The sequence below is a fragment of the Vicia villosa genome, linkage group LG5 (assembly GCF_029867415.1).
Source record: "Vicia villosa cultivar HV-30 ecotype Madison, WI linkage group LG5, Vvil1.0, whole genome shotgun sequence".
NCBI classification, from domain to species: domain Eukaryota; kingdom Viridiplantae; phylum Streptophyta; class Magnoliopsida; order Fabales; family Fabaceae; genus Vicia; species Vicia villosa.
This window is the reverse complement of record NC_081184.1, coordinates 26,116,609-26,132,658: the sequence shown is the minus strand read 5'-3', so window position 1 is coordinate 26,132,658 and position 16,050 is coordinate 26,116,609. Positions and strand designations below refer to the sequence as shown.

At 36.7% G+C, this 16,050-nt stretch overlaps 1 protein-coding gene across 1 annotated transcript; it reads right to left on the bottom strand.

Moving 5' to 3' along the window:
• Nucleotides 1-15,627: 15,627 nt before the first annotated feature.
• LOC131604401 (uncharacterized) lies at nt 15,628-16,050 on the bottom strand. The gene has a single exon (XM_058876842.1). It carries the CDS (start codon nt 16,048-16,050, stop codon nt 15,628-15,630), a length of 423 nt encoding a protein of 140 aa, XP_058732825.1.

Below are 16,050 nucleotides of genomic sequence, written 5' to 3'. Positions count from 1 at the left end.
GTCTGATGCAGAACCTGTGTTCCAAGCGCGGCATTGATCTGATTCGTGTCGGTTTTATTTTCCGTCATTCTGACATTGTGCCGCGGGAGTGTTCTTTCCGTGCAGGTGAGGTTCGGAGCGACTGCTGTATCGACTGAGACCGACTTTGAATTTTGGTATTTATCAATCCGTTTAGATTGTGTCTTGTGGTGCAGCCCAGTGATTCATGTTTTTGGAGTTATGGTTGGTTCGAGCCTGGTATTCTGATGTATTGGCGTCGGTTCGCTAGATGTTCCATGTTTGTTTTGTAGCTCCTGCTGTGTTCAGTTTAGGGGGCTGTGTCTAATTTTACTTCAGTTCCATTTTCCTGCATTTTAGGTCTGCAGTTTTAACGTCTAATGCAGTGGTCTGGTGTATTTTAGTTCTAGAGGTTTTTTCTGTTTTGATTTGGAATGTTGTAAACTTTTATAGAGGCATTTCTTGTGCCTTTCTATATTAATATTTTACTTCTTTTGGCCTCTTCAAAAAAAGAAGAAGAAAAGTGAGATCAAGTTAACAATTATGTCAAGTGGGCTATGTGTGTTACGCATGTTAAATCCATGGTGTTTACATATGATGTTTATGAACTTTAAGTTCTGAAATATATACCCTAATTGAGTCATATTTCATCCAAGTAGGAGTAGTTGTTCATTTTTTATCTACAATAGTTTGATTTTAATTAGAGTGTTCATGGCAAAAGAAAAGGCAACATGTGTTAATGTATAACTAGATGTGAAATTACCTGATATTCCTGAAAATATATAAATCCTGTACAAATTGAGATGAATGTCCATGCGATGTTCACAATAAGAATTTAAAAGAAGCATGGAATATGTGAACCAGCTCTGCGACAGATAACCATTGGACAAAGCCAGTCGTAAGAAGAGATTATAACTGCCAAAATGAATTTAAAATTAGGAATGAAGTACATGGTTATTGCTCCATGAAGCGTGATAACATGTCAGAATTGCAGTTTTACAGTGATTTAGCGAACAACACCGAGCATGAACCTATAGCCCCTGACACTACAACATAAGAAAATGGCAATAGCATATTCCATGGAGAGTGTTGGTTATTTGTATGCTATTAAACCGAACTACTGGTGCGCTGGTACGTTCCTTTATGTTTTATGTCAATGTTTTGCTGCTGTATATTTCTGTTTTCTGATTTGCTTTAGAAGACTTGCTGCTATTGTTTGCTGATTTGGCTTTCTTAACTATTTTATAAGGGTCTTTGAAATTTATTATCTTAGGTTCTTGCTTGGTAAATTATGAGTAATAATTTCGTCTGAACTATTGCTTCTATTAATGTTTAAAGAAATATAAACCTTTCGCGTCGGTTTTGCACTTCCATCTCTTCTTAAATCTCTCCAATGTTAACATAGAAACCCTTTTGAGAAGAATAGTGGCCACCAATTTTGTGGCACATTCGTACCAATGCAGCTAATGGCGCAATGTTGGCCCGGTTTCAGCCGGAAACTATTGGAGTTTTGTGTCTCTAGTTGATGAAACCTGGTTTAGTCGACATCCAATTTTAGGAATTCAGTCTGATGCAGAACCTATGTTCCAAGCGTGGCATTGATCTGATTCGTGTCGGTTTTATTTTCCGTCATTCTGACATTGTGCCGCGGGAGTGTTCTTTCCGTGCAGGTGAGGTTCGGAGCGACTGCTGTATCGACTGAGACCGACTTTGAATTTTGGTATTTATCAATCCGTTTAGATTGTGTCTTGTGGTGCAGCCCAGTGATTCATGTTTTTGGAGTTATGGTTGGTTCGAGCCTGGTATTCTGATGTATTGGCGTCGGTTCGCTAGATGTTCCATGTTTGTTTTGTAGCTCCTGCTGTGTTCAGTTTAGGGGGCTGTGTCTAATTTTACTTCAGTTCCATTTTCCTGCATTTTAGGTCTGCAGTTTTAACGTCTAATGCAGTGGTCTGGTGTATTTTAGTTCTAGAGGTTTTTTCTATTTTGATTTGGAATGTTGTAAACTTTTATAGAGGCATTTCTTGTGCCTTTCTATATTAATATTTTACTTCTTTTGGCCTCTTCAAAAAAAGAAGAAGAAAAGTGAGATCAAGTTAACAATTATGTCAAGTGGGCTATGTGTGTTACGCATGTTAAACCCATGGTGTTTACATATGATGTTTATGAACTTTAAGTTCTGAAATATATACCCTAATTGAGTCATATTTCATCCATGTAGGAGTAGTTGTTCATTTTTTATCTACAATAGTTTGATTTTAATTAGAGTGTTCATTGCAAAAGAAAAGGCAACATGTGTTAATGTATAACTAGATGTGAAATTACCTGGTATTCCTGAAAATATATAAATCCTGTACAAATTGAGATGAATGTCCATGCGATGTTCACAATAAGAATTTAAAAGAGGCATGGAATATGTGAACCAGCTCTGCGACAGATAACCATTGGACAAAGCCAGTCGTAAGAAGAGATTATAATTGCCAAAATGAATTTAAAATTAGGAATGAAGTACATGGTTATTGCTCCATGAAGCGTGATAACATGTCAGAATTGCAGTTTTACAGTGATTTAGCGAACAACACCGAGCATGAACCTATCGCCCCTGACACTACAACATAAGAAAATGGCAATAGCATATTCCATGGAGAGTGTTGGTTATTTGTATGCTATTAAACCGAACTACTGGTGCGCTGGTACGTTCCTTTATGTTTTATGTTAATGTTTTGCTGCTGTATATTTCTGTTTTCTGATTTGCTTTAGAAGACTTGCTGCTATTGTTTGCTGATTTGGCTTTCCTAACTATTTTATAAGGGTCTTTGAAATTTATTATCTTAGGTTCTTGCTTGGTAAATTATGAGTAATAATTTCGTCTAAACTATTGCTTCTATTAATGTTTAAAGAAATATAAACCTTTCGCGTCGGTTTTGCACTTCCATCTCTTCTTAAATCTCTCCAATGTTAACATAGAAACCCTTTTGAGAAGAATAGTGGCCACCAATTTTGCGGCACATTCGTACCAATGCAGCTAACGGCGCAATGTTGGCCCGGTTTCAGCCGGAAACTATTGGAGTTTTGTGTCTCTAGTTGATGAAACCTGGTTTAGTCGACATCCAATTTTAGGAATTCAGTCTGATGCAGAACCTATGTTCCAAGCGTGGCATTGATCTGATTCGTGTCGGTTTTATCTTCCGTCATTCTGACATTGTGCTGCGGGAGTGTTCTTTCCGTGCAGGTGAGGTTCGGAGCGACTGCTGTATCGACTGAGACCGACTTTGAATTTTGTTATTTATCAATCCGTTTAGATTGTGTCTTGTGGTGCAGCCCAGTGATTCATGTTTTTGGAGTTATGGTTGGTTTGAGCCTGGTATTCTGATGTATTGGCGTCGGTTCACTAGATGTTCCATGTTTGTTTTGTAGCTCCTGCTGTGTTCAGTTTATGAGGCTGTGTCTAATTTTACTTCAGTTCCATTTTCCTGCATTTTAGGTCTGCAGTTTTAACGTCTAATGCAGTGGTCTGGTGTATTTTAGTTCTAGAGGTTTTTTCTATTTTGATTTGGAATGTTGTAAACTTTTATAGAGGCATTTCTTGTGCCTTTCTATATTAATATTTTACTTCTTTTGGCCTCTTCAAAAAAAGAAGAAGAAAAGTGAGATCAAGTTAACAATTATGTCAAGTGGGCTATGTGTGTTACGCATGTTAAACCCATGGTGTTTACATATGATGTTTATGAACTTTAAGTTCTGAAATATATACCCTAATTGAGTCATATTTCATCCAAGTAGGAGTAGTTGTTCATTTTTTTATCTACAATAGTTTGATTTTAATTAGAGTGTTCATTGCAAAAGAAAAGGCAACATGTGTTAATGTATAACTAGATGTGAAATTACCTGGTATTCCTGAAAATATATAAATCCTGTACAAATTGAGATGAATGTCCATGCGATGTTCACAATAAGAATTTAAAAGAGGCATGGAATATGTGAACCAGCTCTGCGACAGATAACCATTGGACAAAGCCAGTCGTAAGAAGAGATTATAATTGCCAAAATGATTTTAAAATTAGGAATGAAGAACATGGTTATTGCTCCATGAAGCGTGATAACATGTCAGAATTGCAGTTTTACAGTGATTTAGCGAACAACACCGAGCATGAACCTATCGCCCCTGACACTACAACATAAGAAAATGGCAATAGCATATTCCATGGAGAGTGTTGGTTATTTGTATGTTATTAAACCGAACTACTGGTGCGCTGGTACGTTCCTTTATGTTTTATGTGAATGTTTTGCTGCTGTATATTTCTGTTTTCTGATTTGCTTTAGAAGACTTGCTGCTATTGTTTGCTGATTTGGCTTTCTTAACTATTTTATAAGGGTCTTTGAAATTTATTATCTTAGGTTCTTGCTTGGTAAATTATGAGTAATAATTTCGTCTAAACTATTGCTTCTATTAATGTTTAAAGAAATATAAACCTTTCGCGTCGGTTTTGCACTTCCATCTCTTCTTAAATCTCTCCAATGTTAACATAGAAACCCTTTTGAGAAGAATAGTGGCCACCAATTTTGCGGCACATTCATACCAATGCAGCTAACGGCGCAATGTTGGCCCGGTTTCAGCCGGAAACTATTGGAGTTTTGTGTCTCTAGTTGATGAAACCTGGTTTAGTCGACATCCAATTTTAGGAATTCAGTCTGATGCAGAACCTATGTTCCAAGGGTGGCATTGATCTGATTCGTGTCGGTTTTATCTTCCGTCATTCTGACATTGTGCTGCGGGAGTGTTCTTTCCGTACAGGTGAGGTTCGGAGCGACTGCTGTATCGACTGAGACCGACTTTGAATTTTGGTATTTATCAATCCGTTTAGATTGTGTCTTGTGGTGCAGCCCAGTGATTCATGTTTTTGGAGTTATGGTTGGTTCGAGCCTGGTATTCTGATGTATTGGCGTCGGTTCACTAGATGTTCCATGTTTGTTTTGTAGCTCCTGCTGTGTTCAGTTTATGAGGCTGTGTCTAATTTTACTTCAGTTCCATTTTCCTGCATTTTAGGTCTGCAGTTTTAACGTCTAATGCAGTGGTCTGGTGTATTTTAGTTCTAGAGGTTTTTTCTGTTTTGATTTGGAATGTTGTAAACTTTTATAGAGGCATTTCTTGTGCCTTTCTATATTAATATTTTACTTCTTTTGGCCTCTTCAAAAAAAGAAGAAGAAAAGTGAGATCAAGTTAACAATTATGTCAAGTGGGCTATGTGTGTTACGCATGTTAAATCCATGGTGTTTACATATGATGTTTATGAACTTTAAGTTCTGAAATATATACCCTAATTGAGTCATATTTCATCCAAGTAGGAGTAGTTGTTCATTTTTTATCTACAATAGTTTGATTTTAATTAGAGTGTTTATTGCAAAAGAAAAGGCAACATGTGTTAATGTATAACTAGATGTGAAATTACCTGGTATTCCTGAAAATATATAAATCATGTACAAATTGAGAAGAATGTCCATGCGATGTTCACAATAAGTATTTAAAAGAGGCATGGAATATGTGAACCAGCTCTGCGACAGATAACCATTGGATAAAGCCAGTCGTAAGAAGAGATTATAATTGCCAAAATAAATTTAAAATTAGGAATGAAGTACATGGTTATTGCTCCATGAAGCGTGATAACATGTCAGAATTGCAGTTTTACAGTGATTTAGCGAACAACACCGAGCATGAACCTATAGCCCCTGACACTACAACATAAGAAAATGGCAATAGCATATTCCATGGAGAGTGTTGGTTATTTGTATGCTATTAAACCGAACTACTGGTGCGCTGGTACGTTCCTTTATGTTTTATGTCAATGTTTTGCTGCTGTATATTTCTGTTTTCTGATTTGCTTTAGAAGACTTGCTGCTATTGTTTGCTGATTTGGCTTTCTTAACTATTTTATAAGGGTCTTTGAAATTTATTATATTAGGTTCTTGCATGGTAAATTATGAGTAATAATTTCGGCTGAACTATTGCTTCTATTAATGTTTAAAGAAATATAAACCTTTCGCGTCGGTTTTGCACTTCCATCTCTTCTTAAATCACTCCAATGTTAACATAGAAACCCTTTTGAGAAGAATAGTGGCCACCAATTTTGTGGCACATTCGTACCAATGCAGCTAATGGCGCAATGTTGGCCCGGTTTCAGCCGTAAACTATTGGTGTTTTGTGTCTCTAGTTGATGAAACCTGGTTTAGTCGACATCCAATTTTAGGAATTCAGTCTGATGCAGAACTTGTGTTCCAAGCGCGGAATTGATCTGATTCGTGTCGGTTTTATTTTCCGTCATTCTGACATTGTGCCGCGGGAGTGTTCTTTCCGTGCAGGTGAGGTTCGGAGCGACTGCTATATCGACTGAGACCGAATTTGAATCTTGGTATTTATCAATCCGTTTAGATTGTGTCTTTTAGGTGCAGCCCAGTGATTCATGTTTTTGGAGTTATGGTTGGTTCGAGCCTGGTATTCTGATGTATTGGCGTCGGTTCGCTAGATGTTCCATGTTTGTCTTGTAGCTCCTGATGTGTTCAGTTAAGGGGGCTGTGTCTAATTTTACTTCAGTTACATTTTCTTGCATTTTAGGTCTGCAGTTTTAACGTCTAATGCAGTGGTCTGGTGTGTTTTAGTTCTAGAGGTTTTTTCTGTTTTGATTTGGAATGTTGTAACCTTTTATAGAGGCATTTCTTGTGCCTTTCTATATTAATATTTTACTTCTTTTGGCCTCTTCAAAAAAAGAAGAAGAAAAGTGAGATCAAGTTATCAATTATGTCAAGTGGGCTATGTGTGTTACGCATGTTAAATCCACGGTGTTTACATATGATGTTTATGAACTTTAAGTTATGAAATATATACCCTAATTGAGTCATATTTCATCCAAGTAGGAGTAGTTGTTCATTTTTTATCTACAATAGTTTGATTTTAACTTCTTAGAGTGTTCATGGCAAAAGAAAAGGCAACATGTGTTAATGTATAACTAGATGTGAAATTACCTGATATTCTTGAAAATATATAAATCCTGTACAAATTGAGAAGAATGTCCATGCGATGATCACAATAAGAATTTAAAAGAAGCATGGAATATGTTAACCAGCTGTGCGTAAGATAACCATTGGACAAAGCCAGTCGTAAGAAGAGATTATAACTGCCAAAATGAATTTAAAATTAGGAATGAAGTACATGGTTATTGCTCCATGAAGCGTGATAACATGTCAGAATTGCAATTTTACAGTGATTTAGCGAACAACACCGAGCATGAACCTATAGCCCCTGACACTACAACATAAGAAAATGGCAATAGCATATTCCATGGAGAGTGTTGGTCATTTGTATGCTATTAAACCGAACTACTGGTGCGCTGGTACGTTCCTTTATGTTTTATGTCAATGTTTTGCTGCTGTATATTTCTGTTTTCTGATTTGCTTTAGAAGACTTGCTGCTATTGTTTGTTGATTTGGCTTTCTTAACTATTTTATAAGGGTCTTTGAAATTTATTATCTTAGGTTCTTGCTTGGTAAATTATGAGTAATAATTTCGTCTGAACTATTGCTTCTATTAATGTTTAAAGAAATATAAACCTTTCGCGTCGGTTTTGCACTTCCATCTCTTCTTAAATCTCTCCAATGTTAACACAGAAACCCTTTTGAGAAGAATAGTGGCCACCAATTTTGTGGCACATTCGTACCAATGCAGCTAATGGCGCAATGTTGGCCCGGTTTCAGCCGTAAACTATTGGAGTTTTGTGTCTCTAGTTGATGAAACCTGGTTTAGTCGACATCCAATTTTAGGAATTCAGTCTGATGCAGAACTTGTGTTCCAAGCGCGGAATTGGTCTGATTCGTGTCGGTTTTATTTTCCGTCATTCTGACATTGTGCCGCGGGAGTGTTCTTTCCGTGCAGGCGAGGTTCGGAGCGACTGCTATATCGACTGAGACCGAATTTGAATCTTGGTATTTATCAATCCGTTTAGATTGTGTCTTTTGGTGCAGCCCAGTGATTCATGTTTTTGGAGTTATGGTTGGTTCGAGCCTGGTATTCTGATGTATTGGCGTCAGTTCGCTAGATGTTCCATGTTTGTCTTGTAGCTCCTGATGTGTTCAGTTAAGGGGGCTGTGTCTAATTTTACTTCAGTTACATTTTCTTGCATTTTAGGTCTGCAGTTTTAACGTCTAATGCAGTGGTCTGGTGTGTTTTAGTTCTAGAGGTTTTTTCTGTTTTGATTTGGAATGTTGTAACCTTTTATAGAGGCATTTCTTGTGCCTTTCTATATTAATATTTTACTTCTTTTGGCCTCTTCAAAAAAAGAAGAAGAAAAGTGAGATCAAGTTAACAATTATGTCAAGTGGGCTATGTGTGTTACGCATGTTAAATCCACGGTGTTTACATATGATGTTTATGAACTTTAAGTTATGAAATATATACCCTAATTGAGTCATATTTCATCCAAGTAGGAGTAGTTGTTCATTTTTTATCTACAATAGTTTGATTTTAACTTCTTAGAGTGTTCATGGCAAAAGAAAAGGCAACATGTGTTAATGTATAACTAGATGTGAAATTACCTGATATTCTTGAAAATATATAAATCCTGTACAAATTGAGAAGAATGTCCATGCGATGATCACAATAAGAATTTAAAAGAAGCATGGAATATGTTAACCAGCTGTGCGTAAGATAACCATTGGACAAAGCCACTCGTAAGAAGAGATTATAACTGCCAAAATGAATTTAAAATTAGGAATGAAGTACATGGTTATTTCTCCATGAAGCGTGATAACATGTCAGAATTGCAATTTTACAGTGATTTAGCGAACAACACCGAGCATGAACCTATAGCCCCTGACACTACAACATAAGAAAATGGCAATAGCATATTCCATTGAGAGTGTTGGTCATTTGTATGCTATTAAACCGAACTACTGGTGCGCTGGTACGTTCCTTTATGTTTTATGTCAATGTTTTGCTGCTGTATATTTCTGTTTTCTGATTTGCTTTAGAAGACTTGCTGCTATTGTTTGTTGATTTGGCTTTCTTAACTATTTTATAAGGGTCTTTGAAATTTATTATCTTAGGTTCTTGCTTGGTAAATTATGAGTAATAATTTCGTCTGAACTATTGCTTCTATTATTGTTTAAAGAAATATAAACCTTTCGCGTCGGTTTTGCACTTCCATCTCTTCTTAAATCTCTCCAATGTTAACACAGAAACCCTTTTGAGAAGAATAGTGGCCACCAATTTTGGGGCACATTCGTACCAATGCAGCTAATGGCGCAATGTTGGCCCGGTTTCAGCCGTAAACTATTGGAGTTTTGTGTCTCTAGTTGATGAAACCTGGTTTAGTCGACATCCAATTTTAGGAATTCAGTCTGATGCAGAACTTGTGTTCCAAGCGCGGAATTGATCTGATTCGTGTCGGTTTTATTTTCCGTCATTCTGACATTGTGCCGCGGGAGTGTTCTTTCCGTGCAGGTGAGGTTCGGAGCGACTGCTATATCGACTGAGACCGAATTTGAATCTTGGTATTTATATATCCGTTTAGATTGTGTCTTTTGGTGCAGCCCAGTGATTCATGTTTTTGGAGTTATGGTTGGTTCGAGCCTGGTATTCTGATGTATTGGCGTCGGTTCGCTAGATGTTCCATGTTTGTCTTGTAGCTCCTAATGTGTTCAGTTAAGGGGGCTGTGTCTAATTTTACTTCAGTTACATTTTCTTGCATTTTAGGTCTGCAGTTTTAACGTCTAATGCAGTGGTCTGGTGTGTTTTAGTTCTAGAGGTTTTTTCTGTTTTGATTTGGAATGTTGTAACCTTTTATAGAGGCATTTCTTGTGCCTTTCTATATTAATATTTTACTTCTTTTGGCCTCTTCAAAAAAAGAAGAAGAAAAGTGAGATCAAGTTATCAATTATGTCAAGTGGGCTATGTGTGTTACGCATGTTAAATCCACGGTGTTTACATATGATGTTTATGAACTTTAAGTTATGAAATATATACCCTAATTGAGTCATATTTCATCCAAGTAGGAGTAGTTGTTCATTTTTTATCTACAATAGTTTGATTTTAACTTCTTAGAGTGTTCATGGCAAAAGAAAAGGCAACATGTGTTAATGTATAACTAGATGTGAAATTACCTGATATTCTTGAAAATATATAAATCCTGTACAAATTGAGAAGAATGTCCATGCGATGATCACAATAAGAATTTAAAAGAAGCATGGAATATGTTAACCAGCTGTGCGTAAGATAACCATTGGACAAAGCCAGTCGTAAGAAGAGATTATAACTGCCAAAATGAATTTAAAATTAGGAATGAAGTACATGGTTATTGCTCCATGAAGCGTGATAACATGTCAGAATTGCAATTTTACAGTGATTTAGCGAACAACACCGAGCATGAACCTATAGCCCCTGACACTACAACATAAGAAAATGGCAATAGCATATTCCATGGAGAGTGTTGGTCATTTGTATGCTATTAAACCGAACTACTGGTGCGCTGGTACGTTCCTTTATGTTTTATGTCAATGTTTTGCTGCTGTATATTTCTGTTTTCTGATTTGCTTTAGAAGACTTGCTGCTATTGTTTGTTGATTTGGCTTTCTTAACTATTTTATAAGGGTCTTTGAAATTTATTATCTTAGGTTCTTGCTTGGTAAATTATGAGTAATAATTTCGTCTGAACTATTGCTTCTATTATTGTTTAAAGAAATATAAACCTTTCGCGTCGGTTTTGCACTTCCATCTCTTCTTAAATCTCTCCAATGTTAACACAGAAACCCTTTTGAGAAGAATAGTGGCCACCAATTTTGGGGCACATTCGTACCAATGCAGCTAATGGCGCAATGTTGGCCCGGTTTCAGCCGTAAACTATTGGAGTTTTGTGTCTCTAGTTGATGAAACCTGGTTTAGTCGACATCCAATTTTAGGAATTCAGTCTGATGCAGAACTTGTGTTCCAAGCGCGGAATTGATCTGATTCGTGTCGGTTTTATTTTCCGTCATTCTGACATTGTGCCGCGGGAGTGTTCTTTCCGTGCAGGTGAGGTTCGGAGCGACTGCTATATCGACTGAGACCGAATTTGAATCTTGGTATTTATCAATCCGTTTAGATTGTGTCTTTTGGTGCAGCCCAGTGATTCATGTTTTTGGAGTTATGGTTGGTTCGAGCCTGGTATTCTGATGTATTGGCGTCGGTTCGCTAGATGTTCCATGTTTGTCTTGTAGCTCCTGATGTGTTCAGTTAAGGGGGCTGTGTCTAATTTTACTTCAGTTACATTTTCTTGCATTTTAGGTCTGCAGTTTTAACGTCTAATGCAGTGGTCTGGTGTGTTTTAGTTCTAGAGGTTTTTTCTGTTTTGATTTGGAATGTTGTAACCTTTTATAGAGGCATTTCTTGTGGCTTTCTAGATTAATATTTTACTTCTTTTGGCCTCTTCAAAAAAAGAAGAAGAAAAGTGAGATCAAGTTAACAATTATGTCAAGTGGGCTATGTGTGTTACGCATGTTAAATCCATGGTGTTTACATATGATGTTGATGAACTTTAAGTTATGAAATATATACCCTAATTGAGTCATATTTCTTCCAAGTAGGAGTAGTTGTTCATTTTTTATCTACAATAGTTTGATTTTAACTTCTTAGAGTGTTCATGGCAAAAGAAAAGGCAACATGTGTTAATGTATAACTAGATGTGAAATTACCTGATATTCTTGAAAATATATAAATCCTGTACAAATTGAGAAGAATGTCCATGCGATGATCACAATAAGAATTTAAAAGAAGCATGGAATATGTTAACCAGCTGTGCGTAAGATAACCATTGGACAAAGCCACTCGTAAGAAGAGATTATAACTGCCAAAATGAATTTAAAATTAGGAATGAAGTACATGGTTATTGCTCCATGAAGCGTGATAACATGTCAGAATTGCAATTTTACAGTGATTTAGCGAACAACACCGAGCATGAACCTATAGCCCCTGACACTACAACATAAGAAAATGGCAATAGCATATTCCATGGAGAGTGTTGGTCATTTGTATGCTATTAAACCGAACTACTGGTGCGCTGGTACGTTCCTTTATGTTTTATGTCAATGTTTTGCTGCTGTATATTTCTGTTTTCTGATTTGCTTTAGAAGACTTGCTGCTATTGTTTGTTGATTTGGCTTTCTTAACTATTTTATAAGGGTCTTTGAAATTTATTATCTTAGGTTCTTGCTTGGTAAATTATGAGTAATAATTTAGTCTGAACTATTGCTTCTATTAATGTTTAAAGAAATATAAACCTTTCGCGTCGGTTTTGCACTTCCATCTCTTCTTAAATCTCTCCAATGTTAACACAGAAACCCTTTTGAGAAGAATAGTGGCCACCAATTTTGTGGCACATTCGTACCAATGCAGCTAATGGCGCAATGTTGGCCCGGTTTTAGCCGTAAACTATTGGAGTTTTGTGTCTCTAGTTGATGAAACCTGGTTTAGTCGACATCCAATTTTAGGAATTCAGTCTGATGCAGAACTTGTGTTCCAAGCGCGGAATTGATCTGATTCGTGTCGGTTTTATTTTCCGTCATTCTGACATTGTGCCGCGGGAGTGTTCTTTCCGTGCAGGTGAGGTTCGGAGCGACTGCTGTATCGACTTAGACCGACTTTGAATTTTGGTATTTATCAATCCGTTTAGATTGTGTCTTGTGGTGCAGCCCAGTGATTCATGTTTTTGGAGTTATGGTTGGTTCGAGCCTGGTATTCTGATGTATTGGCGTCGGTTCGCTAGATGTTCCATGTTTGTCTTGTAGCTCCTGATGTGTTCAGTTAAGGGGGCTGTGTCTAATTTTACTTCAGTTCCATTTTCCTGCATTTTAGGTCTGCAGTTTTAATGTCTAATGCAGTGGTCTGGTGTGTTTTAGTTCTAGAGGTTTTTTCTGTTTTGATTTGGAATGTTGTAAACTTTTATAGAGGCATTTCTTGTGCCTTTCTGTATTGATATTTTACTTCTTTTGGCCTCTTCAAAAAAAGAAGAAGAAAAGTGAGATCAAGTTAACAATTATGTCAAGTGGGCTATGTGTGTTACGCATGTTAAACCCATGGTGTTTACATATGATGTTTATGAACTTTAAGTTCTGAAATATATACCCTAATTGAGTCATATTTCATCCAAGTAGGAGTAGTTTTTCATTTTTTATCTACAATAGTTTGATTTTAACTTCTTAGAGTGTTCATGGCAAAAGAAAAGGCAACATGTGTTAATGTATAACTAGATGTGAAATTACCTGATATTCTTGAAAATATATAAATCCTGTACAAATTGAGAAGAATGTCCATGCGATGTTGACAATAAGAATTTAAAAGAAGCATGGAATATGTTAACCAACTGTGCGTAAGATAACCATTGGACAAAGCCAGTCGTAAGATGATAAAACTACTACTAATGGAATGATAAAACTCATATCAGTATCAAAATGATTAAACATTATAAAACAAATAAGAGTAAGATATTTGTGACAAAGAAACAATTAGATTCGAAGGTGAAGAAGATATGTTACCGAATTATCTTCATTGTTATGAGGAAGACGAGCCGCTTGGTGAATGGGTGAATCGATGCTACTACAAACCAGTTTATCACAGGTTTGTTTATCTCATCGGTTTGGAACATGGTACTGAGGCATGTTGCTTGGCTTTTATTTATCTGAAAGTTGATATCTGAACATGTTGGTTTTAGTAGTGCATATAACAGTTTTTTTGTAGGTTGTGGCACTGGAAAACAGGATGATGAAGATGGAAGACTTTAGGTGTATAGAATACTATGTTATTTTAGCTTTTAACAATTTATGAATTTGTATAATCTATATCATTGCTTGTGTACTTTATACCAAAGCATATAGTCAGAAATATTCGCCCTGTTTTATCACTATAGCTGTATTGTATTAGCAATTTCCGGAATCAATCATATCTGTTCGTGGACGTCTAAGAGCCTACCATTTGCGTGTTCACTTGCTACCATAGCTTGGACTCTTACACTTCTTGCCATGGGGTAATCTACTCTCTATGATCTATTTTCTTCACTTTATGCACTATAATTATAGTGATCTAATAAGAGTTCAATTTTCTGCAGCTTTGCATGGAAAGAGATTGAGCTTTAAATTAGAAACGCGCGTCTGGTAAGCTAAGAAAAAAATCATTTGACAACTTTAATAAAATTTCCCTCTCTTTCACTTTATTTTCTTCTCTCCTTTGGTGAAATAGAGTGTTTTGTAGGTACATCTACGGAACAGTCTGTTTTTTTTAATTCATGTCATTTTCATGACGAAACTCCATGTTTAAAGACATACATTTTTAGATTCGGTAATGCAATTTAAAGACAACAATAGGTAGACTAATAAAAATACAATATATAAATAATTTCGGTCAAAGTGTCGAGTACATCATCAAATACAAACAAAAATAAAATATAAATACATCATCAAATATAGCTATTGAGTATGCCGGGCGTCCTCCTGCGTACCATCATGTGCATCCCCTCCGAATCCACGAAGGGATCTGCTTGCTCTACCCCTAGCATCAACTGTCCCACGGGCAGTGTTTTAAAAACCGGACCGGACCGGCCGGTCGGACCGGTCGAACCGGGAACCGGCCAGGTAACCGGTCTGGTTCAATAGTTGGATCGGATATGCCATCAAACCGGTGGGAACCGGTGAAAACCGGTGAAAACCGGGAAAACCGGAAAAACCGGGAAAACCGGAAAACCGGCGGTTTAATTGCTTTTTTTTTGTTTTTTTTTAAACTTTTTTTTTAAACTTTTTTTAAAACTTTTTTTAAACTTTTTTTTTAACATTTCTTTTAAACTTTTTTTTTAACTTTTTTTTTTAATATATTTAGTAGTGTATTACTTAAATAGCATTCTCACATAGTTTTTTTTCTTTAGTGACAAATTAAAAACTTTATTGTCTATTTGTTATCTTTGCTAATAAATTTTCTTAAATAGCATAAACATATTGAATTTTATTTGATTTTCTTTTTAGGAAGATCCTATTTTGAATTAAATTTGATACACATTGGAGTTATTTTGTTATAAACTATTCAATTAGATTATGTTGTAATTAGACTTTGTTTAAATTATGTTGTAATTAGACTTTGTTTGCAATTAGACTTTGTAACTTTTTACTATTTTGTTATGTGTGATACCTTTGTTTAAAATTTGAATTTAAGTTATGAAATTGTGAATTTATGATATAATGATATTTTTAAAAAAATTAAAAGGTAGTTATATTTTTTTAGAGACTGAATCATCCGATTCGACCGGTTTTATACCTATATAATGGCAGATTTATTCAACCGAGTTATCCGGTTTAATCCAGTTTGGTCGTGCGGTTCGACAAGTGACCCAGTGGTTCGACCGATAAACTAGTGACCCAGTACCCTCACCGGTTCGATGACCGGTCCGGTTTTTAAAACACTGCCCACGGGTCCTGGCACGATGTTGACGGTACAGAAATACACTCTCTGCCATCCTGATCATATGATCCAGCACACGCCTAGAAGCAGTACCCTCAAGGAATAAACCCTCTGCAATGGCTCTGATGCCCCTGTCAATTATCTGACGACACATAGGAAGAAGATCCTCAATGTGGTCCAACTAACATGATGTGCACAGAGAATCTCCTCGTGGGCTGGTTTGGGAGAACCCCCTCTGCAGCCGAAAGCATGTATGGATGTGAGACTCTATAGTACCATGTGATGTACCCCTCGACACAACTCCAATTATGCTCTGCTAGCGTCGCTCGTGCCTCCTCAAGGACCATGTGATGCTCCCAGTCTGCAAAGACCTCATCTAACTGCCTACGAATCATGGCGATGGGAGCTGAAACACGAGGATCGCGAGGTATCCTCTGCTCTCTAAACTGACGCATGACGCGCTCTGGAAGGTAGCGTACAACAATCGTCGAGCTGACGGCCAACCATACAGAATACATACATATCTCGTCAAACGGAACCGCCACCCGGTGCTCATCATAGCAGCAATACCTGTTGTCCTCAGCGGCCAT

Coding starts and splice junctions, on each gene's coding strand:
- LOC131604401 (XM_058876842.1), bottom strand. CDS start 16,050: ATGGCCGCTGAGGACAACAGGTATTGCTGCTATGATGAGCACCGGGTG.